Raw genomic sequence first — 15,960 nt, 5'->3', positions numbered from 1 at the left:
TATGCTTGAATTTGTTTGAACATCTAAGAGTGAGTAGTTGAATATATGTACCTGCCTGTATGTATGTATTTATATACATATATATGTATGTACTTATTTACGTACTTATGCATTTGCCGCGCAGTGTACACCAGCTTTAATGGGCCCACTTTTAAACGCTTTTTTATATTCGTATTCCCTTTTTTTTTTTTTTTTTTTTTTTTTATTTATTTTCGAAAGGGGCCTACCAGAATAAGAAATAAAGCATTTTATGTTTGTGTGGGGGAGTGCATACATATAGGCTCATGTATGTATATATGTATATGCATACTACTATTTATGTATAAAGAAATAATTTTTTATATCTCATTGTGCCTCCCATTTTTGAGCGAAATAGTATCTCTTCCACTCGGCTCTTCTTCGTGCTATGTTACTACGTTAATGCTTGAATGATATGATGTAGAAGCGTATTCGTTCTGGTGCATCGTGTTTTCAACTATCTTTATCTGAGATAGTCGCTTGGGGTAACATCAGTGCGAACAACACGCCATATAGTGTACATTACATACTTCGATAGTGCACTTTGCACAAATACACACTATACATAGTACATACTACACACTGCGCAAACACATTTTATCCCCCTACCTCAGTACGCTCCATATAAGATGCTCCTTCTCCGGAAAAGAGTGCAAAGTACCATTGTTTGGACCCACGGGGGGAGCATTTTCTCTTTTGCTCGAAGGAACAAAACAACACAAAACCTAGCGCAAGAAATAGCCAATCAGACAATTACAAAAGTTAGTGAATTACCGAATAAGCTAAAAATTGCTACAGTAAAAAATAGCTGTGAAATACCTACAGTAGGTATATGGATAAGTAGTGGGAGTAAATATGAAAACAAGTATAACAACGGTGTTGCACATTTTTTAGAGCATATGATATTCAAGGGAACACGTAAAAGAAGCAGAATACAGTTAGAAAAAGAGATAGAAAACATGGGAGCACATTTAAATGCATATACAGCTAGAGAACAGACGGGTTACTATTGCAAATGCTTTAAAGAAGATATAAAATGGTGTATTGAACTGTTAGGGGATATACTAACGAATAGTGTATTTGATGAAAATTTAATAGAAATGGAAAAGCATGTAATACTAAGAGAGATGGAAGAAGTAGAGAAGTCAAAGGATGAAGTAATTTTTGATAAATTACACATGACTGCTTTTAGAGATCATCCATTAGGATATACTATTTTAGGACCTGTGGAAAATATAAAAAATATGAACAGGCAAGAAATTTTAAATTACATACAGAAAAATTATACATCCGATAGAATGGTTTTATGCGCAGTTGGAAATGTAGAACATGAACAGATTGTTAAGTTAGCTGAACAGAATTTTGGTCACTTCAAACCGCAGGAAAAAGCTATATTGACAAAAAATAATATAGATGAAAAACCATTCTTTTGCGGTTCCGAAATCATTGTTAGAGATGATGACTCAGGGCCAAGTGCACATGTAGCAGTTGCATTTGAAGGAGTAGAATGGAAATCACCTGACTCTATCACCTTCATGTTAATGCAATGTATAATTGGTAGTTACAAAAAAAATGAAGAGGGTATAGTACCAGGTAAATTATCTGCTAACAGAACTGTTAATAATATATGTAATAAGATGACAATAGGATGTGCTGACTATTTTACTTCTTTCAATACATGTTATAATAACACAGGTCTATTTGGCTTTTATGTACAATGCGATGAGCTAGCTGTTGAGCATGCCCTTGGTGAATTAATGTTTGGTATTACTTCCTTAAGTTATAGTATTACAGATGAGGAAGTAGAGCTAGCCAAAATTCAATTAAAAACGCAGCTTATTAGTATATTTGAATCATCATCTACCTTAGCTGAAGAAGTGTCAAGACAGATATTAGTTTACGGAAGAAAAATTCCATTAGCAGAATTTATTTTAAGATTAAATGAAATAGACACAGATGAAGTAAAGAGAGTTGCTTGGAAATACCTCCATGACCGCGATATAGCTGTTGCTGCCATAGGTGCATTGCATGGTATGCCTCAGTACATTGATCTACGCCAAAAAACCTACTGGTTGAGATATTAGTGTGGTACTGCTATTGGTTGGGGGGAGGGGCAGGGGGAAGGTGTTTATCATTGTGTGCACATCTTCTTAGAAAGTAAGAAAGGATAAGAAGTGGAAAAAAGCGAAGAACGTAATACATACAAAATGCCCGAAAGGAAGTTCCCTTAGTGTGCAACGGGCATCTTTTAAAATTGCCAATTAAATGTATCATTTTTTTTTTTTTTTTTTTTTTTTTTTTATTTCCCTGCGCACGTGCTCGTATATTTCTTCCTTTTTTTCCTTTCAATGTTAATATTGTTTACATACACCCATCAACAGCTCCATATGGTCAGTGCAAAAACGTATGTCGTGGTATATTTATGTGTGTATTTGCATATGGATGTACATTTTCGTATTTATCTACATATTTGCATATGTTTGTACATTTCCTCATGTATGTGGGATAGAGCTTGAAAAATAAGAGTGAGCACGCTTCTTCACGAGCACTGATGAAATGCCCTCACCCGTAGAGCAAAGTCTTCACCATCGAAAGGACAATCAAAAAGGGAACCTCATATTCAAACAATTTACATTTTTCTAATTAAAAATATAATGCTTTATAACAGTTATAAATCGCGATAAGAGCTATTTGGACGAGCTCTAGCAGGCTTACAAAAGTTTGCTCCCTGCATATATGTACATATACATATATATATATATATATATATATATATATATATATATATACATGTATACCCGTTTACACATTGCATATTTTCTGGAAAAGATTGGACGAACAAGACGTATATAAAGGAGCATACCTAAATACGACATAAGTAATTAATTAACCATTTGCACCTTGCCAATCTTTATTATTTTCCTTTTTTTTTTTTTTCACATACAATAATGCCGCTATTACTGCTTAATAGCTCAAAAAAAAAAAATAAAATAATAAAACAATGGAATAATAAAACAATGGAATAATAAAACAATGGAATAATAAAATAATGCAACAATAATACAATGGAATAATAAAACAATGGAATAATAAAATAATGCAACAATAAAATAATGGAATAATGGAACAATGGAATAATGGAACGATGAAATAATAAAATAAAAATATTTCACTGTACTTATTCAACTCCACTGTTTGACATTTCCACTCGCATACTGGAATCAACTTACAAATGTAAACTCCATTTTTGCTTTCCCCACTGCGGTAAATATGGGAAAGGTAAAAAGAGAAAAGGACAAGTGGTGTGCACTTCAAAAAAAAAAAAAAAAAAAAAAATATGGGTTAATTAGTAAATACGTGAATACATATATACATAAATGTTTTTATACATTATCGCAAAAAGGAATACAAAAAAAAAAAAAAAGAAAAAAAAAAGGACTGTAATGGAATTCAAAAAGGGATATCGTAAGAAGGAATTTCATGAAAAAAGGCAAAAAAGTGTATACATGCTTGCATATATATATATATATATATATACACGCGTTTATACGTATGTATTCACATACGTATTACGCGTAAGTACGTTTCAAGCATACGCACAAGCTTAGGTAAAATACCCCCAGCCGGTAGTCATAATGAAATATGCTTTTTCCCTTGTGTTTAAAAAAGAATAAAAGGAAAGGGCTATATTTTTTTTTTTTTTTTTTTAACATCCTCTAAGTCTTACATGTAAAATAAATTTACACAAACTACGTCAAGTGACTTTATTTGTTCTTCCAAATTGCGGACTTGTCGCACATACACATTTACACGTTTACACATTTACACGTTTACACGTTTACATTACACATATATGTATGTGCAGAGAACGACGGGAACTCGACATTGGCCTGCGCCACGAGTAATCATTCTTCTGCAAGGAAAAATAAAGAAAAGAGGGAAGGAAAAAAAGGAAAAGGGAAAAAAAAAAAAAAAGAAAAAGAAAAAGAAAAAGCAAAAGCAAAAGCAAAAGTAAAGGCAGTAATCCTCTGATCTGGAATACCTTTTCAATGTGTAAAAGAATAAAATATTTCCCCATTTTAAAAAGGAAAAAAATTTAAGCAAACCACTACGTACATGCTGGTATAGCATATGTCTGTTTCGTTTTTTGTGCATCCCCATAACCACTTGGTGAGATAAAATTGCTTCACGAAAAAGAATAGCACACAGAGGAAAATGCGATTAGCAAACTTTATGAAAAAATGGGGAAATTTTAATTTTAAAAGAGGAAAGCATATTTTTAAAATGTCTTAGAAATGGAGTGTTCGCTATATTTTATTATATTATTTTTTCTTATTTTTTAATATTTTTTCTTATTTTTTCATACATTTTCTTATTTTTTCTTATATTTTCTTATTTTTTCTTATTTTTTTCTTATTTTTTTCTTATTTTTTCATATTTTTTCTTATTTTTTCATATTTTTTCATATTTTTTCTTATTTTTTCTTCTTTTTTTTTTTTTCCCATCCCTTTTCCTCCATTTTATTCCCATTTCTTCCATTATCATACATCTTTTTCCCCTTCCGTCCCCTTCCTCCGTTTTTCTTCCATTTCTTGCCCATTTCGTTAAATTGTTCCTGACCGCAAATGAGCTTTTCCCCCACAAATATGCTGAATGAGGTGGGCATAAATAGAAATATAGCCAACGGTAATAATGCAAATAAAGGGGCAAATAATACCATAGAGGGGGTAAATACATATGTATATAAAGAAAATTATGCTAATAATATTAACGTGAAAGGAGAAGAGGCAATACATTACAGTAAAGATGGGGAATACAACCAAAGCATCGAGTATGGTAAAAAACGACAAGAAAGGGAGATATACAGAATGGACAAGGAGAAGCACAGATTGTCGAATGATGGAAATAACAATATGCACGATCAGAACAAAAAGAAAGAGGAAAATTTTAAAAGCATTACGCAATTTGCCAAGTACCTATTCTTTATAGCTAAAAAGGTAGCATACATAGATGGAGCTGCACTTGGTGGTGGTGCTCCAGGTGATGGCGGTGGTACCTCTGGCATTTCCTGCTCCACTTCGGGTACCACTCCAAACGAAGAACTGCACAAATTGCTTGTAAAACATTTAATATACAAACTTAATAAAATACTTTCGTCTCTCATCAATTTTAACGTATTACAGTATAATGAAAATGAAAATATAAAGCAAGAAATTGAATATGCATGTTTAAAAAAGAGCAATATCACACTGAATAAAATAAGACTTATGTTAAAGAAGCTCGAGGAGAGCAATATCAATTACAAGTACATATTGCATATACTCCTCAAGTTGAAGCAATATGAGGATGAAAACAGGAATACCATTATGACTATCAGCAGAAATGTTAAAGTGGATGCACCTCATCTGCATAATCCACAACAACCACACTATCCACAGCAGCTGCATAATCCAGTACAGCCGCTTAACCCGTTGAGTGATGGTATAAACACAGATGAGCAAAATAAAAACAAAAGAAGCGAACATGATAACGTAAACTACATTAGCAATAATATACATGTGCAAGATGAAACGTCAGTTAACCCCAAAAGGGATGTAGGGCATGGAAACTTAACCACAAATCAAAACAGTAATATGTCCAACCATGAGGGGTATAAAAAATTAACTATAATTAACAAGACTGAGGAGGGGAATAAACTAGAACTACCCAATGATAGAACGCAAAGGAGCGGCATTAGCAATAATGGAGGTGTTGGAAGCACCAACAAAATGCTAACCGTTAGGGGTAGGGATAAAGACAGAAAAACAGAGAGACTAACAGAGAGACTAACAGAGAGACAAAGTGGAAGGGGAAGAAATGATAACTCCATTCTACACAGAAACAATTTAATAAACAAAAGTTTATATGCAACGATAATTCTGAACAACAAATTCCACTACTTGGATATAGAAGAGAGTTTCCTATTAAAAGATCTTATATACCCTCTTCAAGGATTAAATGGAGAATACATTAAATATAATAAAACTGAAAATTCTTTTTTTGTACACAATAGAAAGATTAGCATAGGTATGCATCATATTATAAATAACATTAGCTATGTAGGCATTCTATTTAAGAAGTTAAAGATGTATGTAAACCATTCTGGGAGTAACGATAGTGGCAAGGCGAGTAGCTTATGCTATGAAGATGATCATGCTGCTTATAGTAGTGATGATAACATTAATCTGGACGATGTGTATTGTAATAACAACGACATGATTAATATGCACAATGGAAAGAATTACATGGATAACATTTATAATAGTGGGCATAGCGGGGATAAGGCAAGTTACGGGGTGTCCAACACGTACAATAACCATCCGGATGATAGTAGATCCCATTACCCCATCAGTGGTGGTAAGAAGCACATGGAGGGGATGAACATAAACAGCGGTAGCAGTAACTGCAACAAATGCGAGAAATGCGGCAAATACGACAACTGCGACAACGGTAAGTGCAACTGCATCGCTCGCCCGCGGAGGAAAGGGAGCCTAGTAGTTGATGCGTTGCATCAAATTATAAGGGAATACATGAATGAATACTATAAATTATTATCATACATAGAGAGTGATCTTAACGAACACATACATAAAAATACAGTGTATATTGGAATAAACAAGCTGTATTTGTTATTACAGGAGTCATACAAAATTCTGAGAGTTTTAGTAAACGTAGTAGATGAATCGTTAAGAAATACTGGATGTAGATTTCTCTCTTTTTTATATTCAAAATCACAGGCGTATGATTATGAAGAACAAAAAATTTATAAAAAAATTTTACAGAAATGTATAAAACCAATAAATGAAATTTTAAAACAGTGGACTGAATATGGTATACTAAAAGATAAATATAATGAAACCTTTATATCAACAAATAAGACAGTTACATCTGAACAGATATGGACATATAAATTTTTCTTAAATTTTAACAATGTTCCACTTTTTCTAAGTGTCAATACTGCTAAGAAGATACTACTCACTGGAAAGAGTGTATACCTGCTTAACCTATTTGGGAATAACAACAATGTAGTAGGTGCATCAAACATGAGTAGTGGTCTATACTCCTCAAGCAATGACGACGCTTTTAAGTTTCACACTGCATTAGCGGCGAACGCTATATGTAATGTATTTCCTCTAGCAAAGGAGAAAAATATTGTTTTGCTAAAATGCCCCAGTGGTGGTGCTGGAGGTGCTGATCTTAGGGGCGGTAGTACATACACTACAATGGGAAATATTTGTAATAAGGTCAAGTATACGAACAAACATGATATATCACGGAAGAGAAGCAATAGGGGCCTCAAAGGAAGTGTGCACTACAGTATTAAATCGCCATATAGTAGCAGTGAAGATGATGAAAACCCGGAGGATGAACCTTTACTAGATGATGTATTTTGCATAAATGACGTAAACATATACATTGACAGTATCGATTATTACATTAAGAAAATTTCGGAAAGGAAAAATAAAAAACTAATAACCTTGTTAATAAAAAAGTACGAACTGTATGAACACTTAAGAGCATTTCGCTATTTTCTTTTATTAGTAGATGGAGATTTATTCGAAACCATATTTGATAATATGAAAACAGATTTATATATGAATGCAGAAGAATTGAAAAGACATTACCTTAACAGTAAACTAGATCTATGTATAAAATCTTCTTCTCTATTTACCTCCAATCAGAATATAATAAAGAAGTTAACACTTGAAAAATTTAATATTAGAAGAGGAGATATAGGATGGGACGTATTAGTATTTGACTTTTTAGTTGAAAAACCACTTGATATAATATTTACAAAAAAAATCAAATCTATATATAAAAGTATAAATGTATTATTAATAAAAATTAAAAAAATTTTTTGTGAATTGTCTAATATATGGTACCTTTTTACTCATCTTTTTAAAATTATTAATATAGTTTATTATAACTCTGTATTTATTTATTGCAATATAATTAGAAATGAAATGTTCCATTTTGTACATAATATTTTATCATATTTTTATTATGACATTATTGATATGAACTGGAGTGATTTTAAAAAAAGACTCTTTTCTTGTAATGATCTAGATCAACTTATACAAGAACATTACAATTATATAACGCAAATACAGTTCGATTTATTCCTAGGAAGTTACAACGATTTAGTTGTAAACTCTTGTCCGTTTAACGAGTCAGATGATGAATCAAGGCACGCCTATTTCAACAGCTCACTAGACGCAGACGGGAGCCTGAGTGATTTATATGCATCTCCACGCGAGCATAACGGTAGATATAATGGAGTTGGAAGTGACAGTGGTAGTGGAAGTGGAAAAGACAATCATAATGACAATGATAGTGAAATCAACAACCTCAATGATGGTAATAACATTAGAGTGAGCGCAGTAACTACTCGGGAACGAAATCGCGGCTTCTCAAAAGAAAACAGGAAAAATGAACCAAACGAAACACATATTTGCCTGAACAAAATTCTAGATATCATAACTAGGTTTATAAACTTAACCAGTGCTTTAATCTCCTCCGTGTGTGAAAATTATACAGAGATTAAAAAGTTAACAGAAGAACGAAAAGAAAACAAAACTAATTTTGATAATGATGTTGATTATATAAACAATTATATTAATTATAATATTATAGGAGAAAAAACTATAAAAGATATTAAAATGTTACTCAAGTATTACAGAAATTATATATATAAATTTATATGTCTTCTATTAAGTGAAAACAAATACATTCATGCTTATTCAAAAAATACAAAAAGGGATAAACTCCACTCCCTTCGATTACTAGCGGCAAGACTAGACTTTAACCTCTACTACGTCAACATATCAAAAGTTGTCGAGACGAAAAACACAAAGCTCAACATATCAAAGCAGATCAAGATGATGAACAAGTGAACCAAAGGGGGAGACGCAGCTTCCCTCCGCCTCCTGCGTGGAACGTCGAAGAAAACGTAGACATCAACAGAACTTTATCAACAGAACTTTATCAACAGAACTTTATCAACAGAACTTTATCAACAGAACTTTATCAACAGAACTTTATCAACAGAACTTTATCAACAGAACTTTATCAACAGAACTTTATCAACAGCACTTTATCAACAGAACTTTATCAACAGCACTTTATCAGCTGCAACTTATTAGGTGCACCATATCAACACTATTTCGAGTAAACCCAAAAAAGGGAACGTGAACTCTATCTAATTTGTGGTGTCTTAACGTGCTACTCTTTAAAACATCAAAATTGCAAAAATGAAGAATCGACAAAGTGTACTTCAATATTTGCGATACACCAACGCACGCTTTTATATTTGCTCCTTAGCAAAAATTGCTTTTTCTAATTGACTCCTTTCTTTTTAAATATATCGCATATTCTAACGTATGTGTGTGTATGTTCATTTTTTTTAGTCTTACACTTCTTCACTTCGCGGGCGAATTATTCACCGCAGTATATTATGCTGCGCAACGCTGTGTTATACTGCCCTTATTATATATTGCGTTTTATTTAATTTGCTATTTTTATTTTATTTAATTATATATTGCGTTTTATTTAATTTGCTATTTTTATTTTATTTAATTATATATTGCGTTTTATTTAATTTGCTATTTTTATTTTATTTAATTATATATTGCGTTTTATTTAACTTCATTTTTTTATTTTATTCAACTTCATTTTTTTATTTAAATTAAATTAATTTAAGTTAATTATTTCTTTATTACGAGACAGATACGAAGCAGTGCTTTACTCACTCTGCTTTATTTTGAAGGGGAAAAAAAAAAAAAAAAAAATGCGCACGTACAGGTACATAAACATCCATGTGTGTAAAATTCAGCAAAGTCTTTTTTTACAAGCAAAACAAACAAGCTAAAGTTTATTTTAATTTGTAAATAGGGAGTACCGTTGAGTGTGCACGAACGTTCGCAGGTACGCCTACAGGGGCTTTATTAGTGTCGTTCATTCCGCTAACATGGTCAATGCCTCTGGATTGTTGCTATATTGCTATTGGATTGCCGCTTATATTCGGCTTCCTGTGCTACACACTGAGCAGCGAAATTAACTTGTTCTCTTCAGCCACGTTGAGGGGGTATCCATCGACGTTTTTCTTAATTGTAGGCACGTTGACCATGTGCTTACGTTGGCTGAACACAGAGATGTTCAAGTTATTGTAGTCGTATGGATATAGAACATCCCTAGAATTAGCAATTTCTTGCGGTTTGCTAGTTTTTGATGTGTTATATCTAGGAATATGCAGAGGTATGAACAAATTAAAATTGGGTATAATTTTTATTTTGGGCTTTTTCAAATATAACTGAATGTAGTTATTAACTTTGTTGACTTTATTAATTTCATGCAATGACAAAATAATCTGTTTTTTCAAATTCTTTCTTTTTAATATCATATAAGGGTATAACAATAAACTTTTATTCTCAATGTCTAATACTGCTCTTAATATAACGGAGTTGTAAAAGAGAAAATAAAAAATATAAAATAAAATTAATCCAGCAGATATTACAAAGCCACATAAACTTGAAATTATATTTATTTCAATTAAACAGATAGATAGTGAGGATATTATTACACCTCCAATAAGTGAGTTATTAATTTTTTTTCTTATAATTTTGTTTCTTTCCTCTTCTATATTAAATAACACTATTTTGCTTTTACTGCTATGTTCATTTTCCATGCCACTTTTAAAAATGAAAAATTTATTGTAAGCTTTCTTTTCGTTTGTAAATAATACATGCATGTACCCTTTGTTTACCTTTAAGAAATTGCAGCAAAATATGTTCATCTTTTTTACAATGTAATTCTTTATATTTATCTGTTTCATCTTGTCCCTTCGTGCCGTAAACATGTAGCAGCCTTTTTTCGTCTAATGTATACTTTTTCGTATAGAACTTTCTATTTCGTTTCCCTGGGTTTATTATGGCGGCAATTGATTCTTTTTGTCGTCCTTGTTTTATGCAAAAGGTCAGCTACCATGTACATAACGTTTTGTACACATGTTAACGTATATAAATTTTATTTTTTCTCTTTTTCTGTTTCTTAAAAATAGCAATTATTTTTCCCATTTATCCGCATTTTTTTTTTCTTTTTTCCTAGTGCCTTATTTTACATAGCTACACTTACCCCTTTGCGCATAATTGCTAACCCTTCTAAACAGTATAACTTTGTTTAGAATTTTTTTTTTTTTTTTTTTTTTTCCAGCTAAAATGAAAAAAGTTTCATGTTCATATGACGAGATGAAACAGAAAAACAAAAAAAAAAAAAAAAAAGCAAACTCCAGAGTTGATGCCATAAATTAGGGTAACAACGAAACGAAAGTAAAATAAAACGAAAATAAGCTAGGAGTACCGCACAATAATGTAAGATAAATTACTAAAAAAATGCAGCAACTGCGAAATGTAATATATATAATGTATTTTAAAAAGTCAAAAACGCCTGAACGGTTAAGGTTTTTTTTGTCGGTATGTCATGTGTGCACATACATGCGTGGTTCTCATAAGTATTCCATGTGTTATGTAAATATGTATGTATATATATACCTATTACATGTATGCTCAGGCACTTCCCACATACTCACAGTTTGGAAATTTAACAAACTTAGCAAATTTAGCAAACTTAGCAAATTTAACAAATTTAACAAATTTAGCAAACTTAGCAAATTTAACAAATTTAACAAATTTAGCAAACTTAGCAAATTTAGCAAACTTCGCAAATTTAGCAAATGCACTAATGTTAACAACACGGTTTGAAAAACACGCCAACAAGCGAAATGCGAGTGCGCGAAGGTCTTGTCAAGCAAACTTGTACGAGAGATAAAAAGTAAACAAAATTAAAAAAGCTGATGTAAGCGAAGATAAATACAGAATAAACTGATAACTGTCGTTCCCTCTAGGAAAGGAATAAACATAAATAACATCGGAATAATGTTTTTGCGTGCAAAGCAAACTGTAATATATAGGTATATTCAATTTTTGTATATCGTTCGCCTCCAAAACGTTGTACTTAAATTTTTCATTCGCATGGATTTTGTTATAATTCACTATTTTGTGCTTTTTACCACAATAATTTATTGTTTTTACATAAATAAAATGTTTAAGAAGGGATATATCAGTTTCACTAGTATGTCCATCATTCGGTTGAGGTTCGTCTTCCTCTTTCTCTTTTTTTTCCTTTTTTTTTTTCTTTTTTTTTTTTCAAAAGGAGTATTTTTCATACTATCAAGATCATTATTATTTGTCTGCTTCTTAATTTCTGCATTCTTCGGATAAATGAGAGAATAAAAGGCATTTTCTTGCAAGTATATATAAAAATCCGCAGTATGGGTAGCTACAATGTTTTCAATATCACGTATGTAAACAGTCTGTTCATCCGCATATATGGTAAAATTACCATGTTTGTATTCTTCCTTATCTATCGGATTATCCTTATCATGCATGCAATTTAGAAAAGGTTTCGCATTTGAAATGGACACTATATCGTAGTCCGTGCATTGATACTCACTATCGTTCTTCATGTCTAGTTCTAGGTATTCTCCGTGGCAGGGTGTAACATATCGACCGCTAAGTAATGTGTCGTAAGAAAAAGCAAAGTGCTCACCACATAGATAATTTGTGTATTTCCTTCTATTTCTCCGTGTATTCCTTCCTTTTATGTCTTCCTCTTCCTCATCTGTAGCACCACCAGTAGCAATGTAACCATTTTGCCCACTCCCATATTGGATATACTCTTTTTTCCACGGTGCATCAAAACTGGCCTTTTCTTCATTAACACTGTTACAACGATAATGGTGTGCTATATCGCTCATGTGTAAGGACAGTCGAACATATAAACGATGAAACATATGTAGGTGATTAACGTTATTAATTAAATTTCCACCATCATACTTTGCAATAATATGAGATGATTTATCTTTACAATTTTCAACATCGGAAAAAGTTAGCTTCAATTTGTTTCTAACCTTCTCTTTGTCTATAATAATATTGTTTGAATATAAATCTATCATTACTATTTTACAATTATTTAAAAAGGACATATTTCGGATAGGACTATTTTTCTCCATCTGTACAACTACATTCGTTTTCGCATTTTTGTTAATACCTTCACTTGTTATTTCTTTATGAACAAGTACATTAAATATACTTTTTTTTGAAATAATTTTATTCTCTATTTCTTTATAAATTATAAAATCTTCCTGACTGTACAGATGATCTTGAAAAAGTAAGGGGAAATTTTCAATATCGTAATTGAAAAAAGAAAAATTTATTTTTCTTTTTACACACTTGTTACAATTTTCCTTATTAATGCTACTAACAGAGGAATATATATAAGCGAGCAACAAAAGATTTTTTTCCATTCCATTTGTGTATGTATTGTTTTCATATTGTACTTCTTCTTCAGTATCCTCTAAATAGGAATATAGTGTATTATTTACAAAGCTGTTCATAAAAAAATTTTTATTTTGTTTATCATAACAATGAAATTTCGAAAAAAAAAAAGACAAACATTCAACACTTTTGTAATTTCTTGTATACATATTAAAAGAAATATGAAATACGTATTTTGTATTAAATGAAGATGATGTATATATATTTTTTTTTTCCCTCATTTTTTCCTTTTCATTTGTATTGTACTCCCTCTTTTCTGTGAAGCTTTTCACAAATACATTTCTTATGATGTTATTTGCAAGGAAAAACTTAAAAAGCATTGAAATATTGTCATTCTTCCTTTTCACTATTCGAAGGAAGAACAATTTCAAGTGATAATCAAAAAATGCTTTCATTAAATCTGTCTTTGATATGTACATGAAAACCCAAATGTACTGTTCATCCTCTTTCTCTGTATAAATTGCTCCCGCCTTGTCTTTCTTCCCTTCGTACAAATATTTTCTGTTATCTGTCAATTTGCTTAATGTAATGTTACTTACTATCAAGTTACTTTCGTTCAACCATTCAAGTAAAATATATTTGTGCGAAAGACAGTTTTTATTTATTTTTCCACTTGCCCTTCGTTGTCCATCTGTTCTATATGCACCATTGGGACTACCTGCCCCATTAATACGTCCCTTCAATATGTGCATACCAGTTAAGTCCACAAATGAACAATCCTCGTACAACTTATCAAACGAAGTACTGCTTACATACAAGCTGTTCATATTTTTTTTTAAAACAAAAATATGTCTTTCGATAAATTTATTCTCTCTTTCCTTTTTCAATTTCATCATGTTATCCTTTTGTCTACTACTAACTGATGTAAACAGGTCCCCATTGGTGTACACTTCATAATACTGTGGTGAAAAAACCTCAGAAGAATAATATATTTTATATAAAAAGTTGTTAAACACTTTTTCCTTTCCTTGTTCATAATTTTTTACTTTTTCCTTCAAAAAAATTGATAACCCATTGAAATGCTCATTTGAGTTGTAAATCCCACCACTTTCACTTTTATAAATTATAAAATAAGGTATTCTGTCACCAATTAAATATTCTTTTTCTCTTTTATTCTTCACTTCTGTTCTTTCGTTATAAATAAAAATGCCTTGACATTCTAACTTCTTTACTTTTTCATTTCCTCTACATAGTAATATCTTACAACAACTAACTAGGAATAGAAGAAAAAAAATAATAATTCCAACCATTTTACTACTTTCCCCAACCCCCTACTTCTTCCTCATCCCTCTTCCCTCCCCCTTCTTGCGAGTCCTTTGCCCTATCTATCTCGACACCTCCCCAACTTGGGCCTATCTCCTGTGTGTAACTGCGGTTTACTGTGTATGACTGTGTGCACTGGGGTACGTACAATAGTTCAGCGCATGTAGAGCAGTCCTTTTTCTCCCAGTACGTTCTGCTTATTTTTTTTATTTCGTTTTATTATATTATATCATATTTTATCGAGTTTTATCATGTTTTACTATGTTTTATTTTTCTCTTTTTTTTTTTTTTTTTTTTTTTTTTTTTCCAAATTTTGCTTTCCTCTTCTTTTTTTTTATTTTTTTATCCTATTTTTACTTTCCTCTTTTATTTTATTTTTTTTTTTTCCAAATTTTACTTTCCTCTTCTTTTTTTTATTTTTTTATCCTATTTTTAATTTCCTGTTTTCTTGTTTTCTTTCCTTTTTTTATCATTTAATTATGCTGCTACTTAGCTAATACTCCCCACCAGCTTATAACAAAGTTTTCCTTCAAAAAAGGTTATCACACTGGTACAAAGAACGGTAGGAACAGTTGTACACGCTAAATATTGTATGGGTTAAATGCTTTTCCGCTTGTAGTTGCATTAAGCTTTGTGCAATTCCCGCAAAAATGTGAAAAATGCTCACCTGTAGGGATAAGTGCACGTGTGAATATATATATATATATATATATATATATATATATATATATATATATATATATATATATATATATATATATATATATATATATGTATGTATGTATGTATGTACATATGTAAACTCGTATATGTAAATATATATGTGTGCGTACGGAAGTATATATGTATACTTGTATTCATATGTATACATGCGTATACTTGCATATATATATATATATATATATAAATATATATGAGCACATGTGTACGCATAAATAATTGTGTACATGTATGTATAAATTTGCCCTTATTTTTAAAATTCCAGCAAATATTTCCGAGCTAATTTTTTTTTTCTTGTTCCTTGTAAGTAAGTAACAATGGTAATAAAAGCGTTTTGATAGCTTTTCAAAAACGCCTTCTTCATTCGCTGTTCCTAATGTTATTAATTCTCGTATTATTATATTTAAATATTCATGCATTTAAAATAAGTACACAATTTAATTTTTTTTTTTTTTTTTTTTTTTTTTTTTTTTTTTTCTCTGTCAAAAGTTTTTCTCATAGGAAGGTTTTATTTTTCCTTTTCGCTACT

The 15,960-nt window shown here is 31.0% G+C and overlaps 4 protein-coding genes across 4 annotated transcripts; 2 read left to right on the top strand and 2 right to left on the bottom strand.

Moving 5' to 3' along the window:
* Positions 1 to 647: 647 nt before the first annotated feature.
* On the top strand, positions 648 to 2,102 carry MKS88_002122 (mitochondrial-processing peptidase subunit beta; the record flags this gene model as incomplete). Its single annotated transcript, XM_067215106.1, has 1 exon — positions 648 to 2,102. The coding sequence occupies one exon, from the start codon at positions 648 to 650 to the stop codon at positions 2,100 to 2,102; it is 1,455 nt and encodes a 484-aa protein (XP_067074416.1).
* Positions 2,103 to 4,643: 2,541 nt separating this feature from the next.
* MKS88_002121 (gamma-tubulin complex component) lies at positions 4,644 to 9,229 on the top strand (the record flags this gene model as incomplete). The annotated part of the gene is made up of 2 exons (XM_067215105.1): positions 4,644 to 8,728; positions 8,890 to 9,229. 2 exons carry the CDS (start codon positions 4,644 to 4,646, stop codon positions 9,227 to 9,229), a joined length of 4,425 nt encoding a protein of 1,474 aa, XP_067074415.1.
* Positions 9,230 to 10,090: 861 nt separating this feature from the next.
* Positions 10,091 to 10,912, bottom strand: MKS88_002120 (uncharacterized protein; the record flags this gene model as incomplete). The annotated part of the gene is made up of 1 exon (XM_067215104.1): positions 10,091 to 10,912. The coding sequence occupies one exon, from the start codon at positions 10,910 to 10,912 to the stop codon at positions 10,091 to 10,093; it is 822 nt and encodes a 273-aa protein (XP_067074414.1).
* A 1,227-nt stretch (positions 10,913 to 12,139) lies between these two features.
* Positions 12,140 to 15,336, bottom strand: MKS88_002119 (uncharacterized protein; the record flags this gene model as incomplete). The annotated part of the gene is made up of 3 exons (XM_067215103.1): positions 12,140 to 14,657; positions 14,707 to 14,817; positions 15,266 to 15,336. The coding sequence occupies 3 exons, from the start codon at positions 15,334 to 15,336 to the stop codon at positions 12,140 to 12,142; spliced, it is 2,700 nt and encodes an 899-aa protein (XP_067074413.1).
* Between the last annotated feature and the right edge of the window lie 624 nt (positions 15,337 to 15,960).

The sequence above is a fragment of the Plasmodium brasilianum genome, chromosome 7 (genome assembly GCF_023973825.1).
Source record: "Plasmodium brasilianum strain Bolivian I chromosome 7, whole genome shotgun sequence".
NCBI lineage: Eukaryota > Apicomplexa > Aconoidasida > Haemosporida > Plasmodiidae > Plasmodium > Plasmodium brasilianum.
This window is presented reverse-complemented; position numbering and strand designations above follow the sequence as displayed.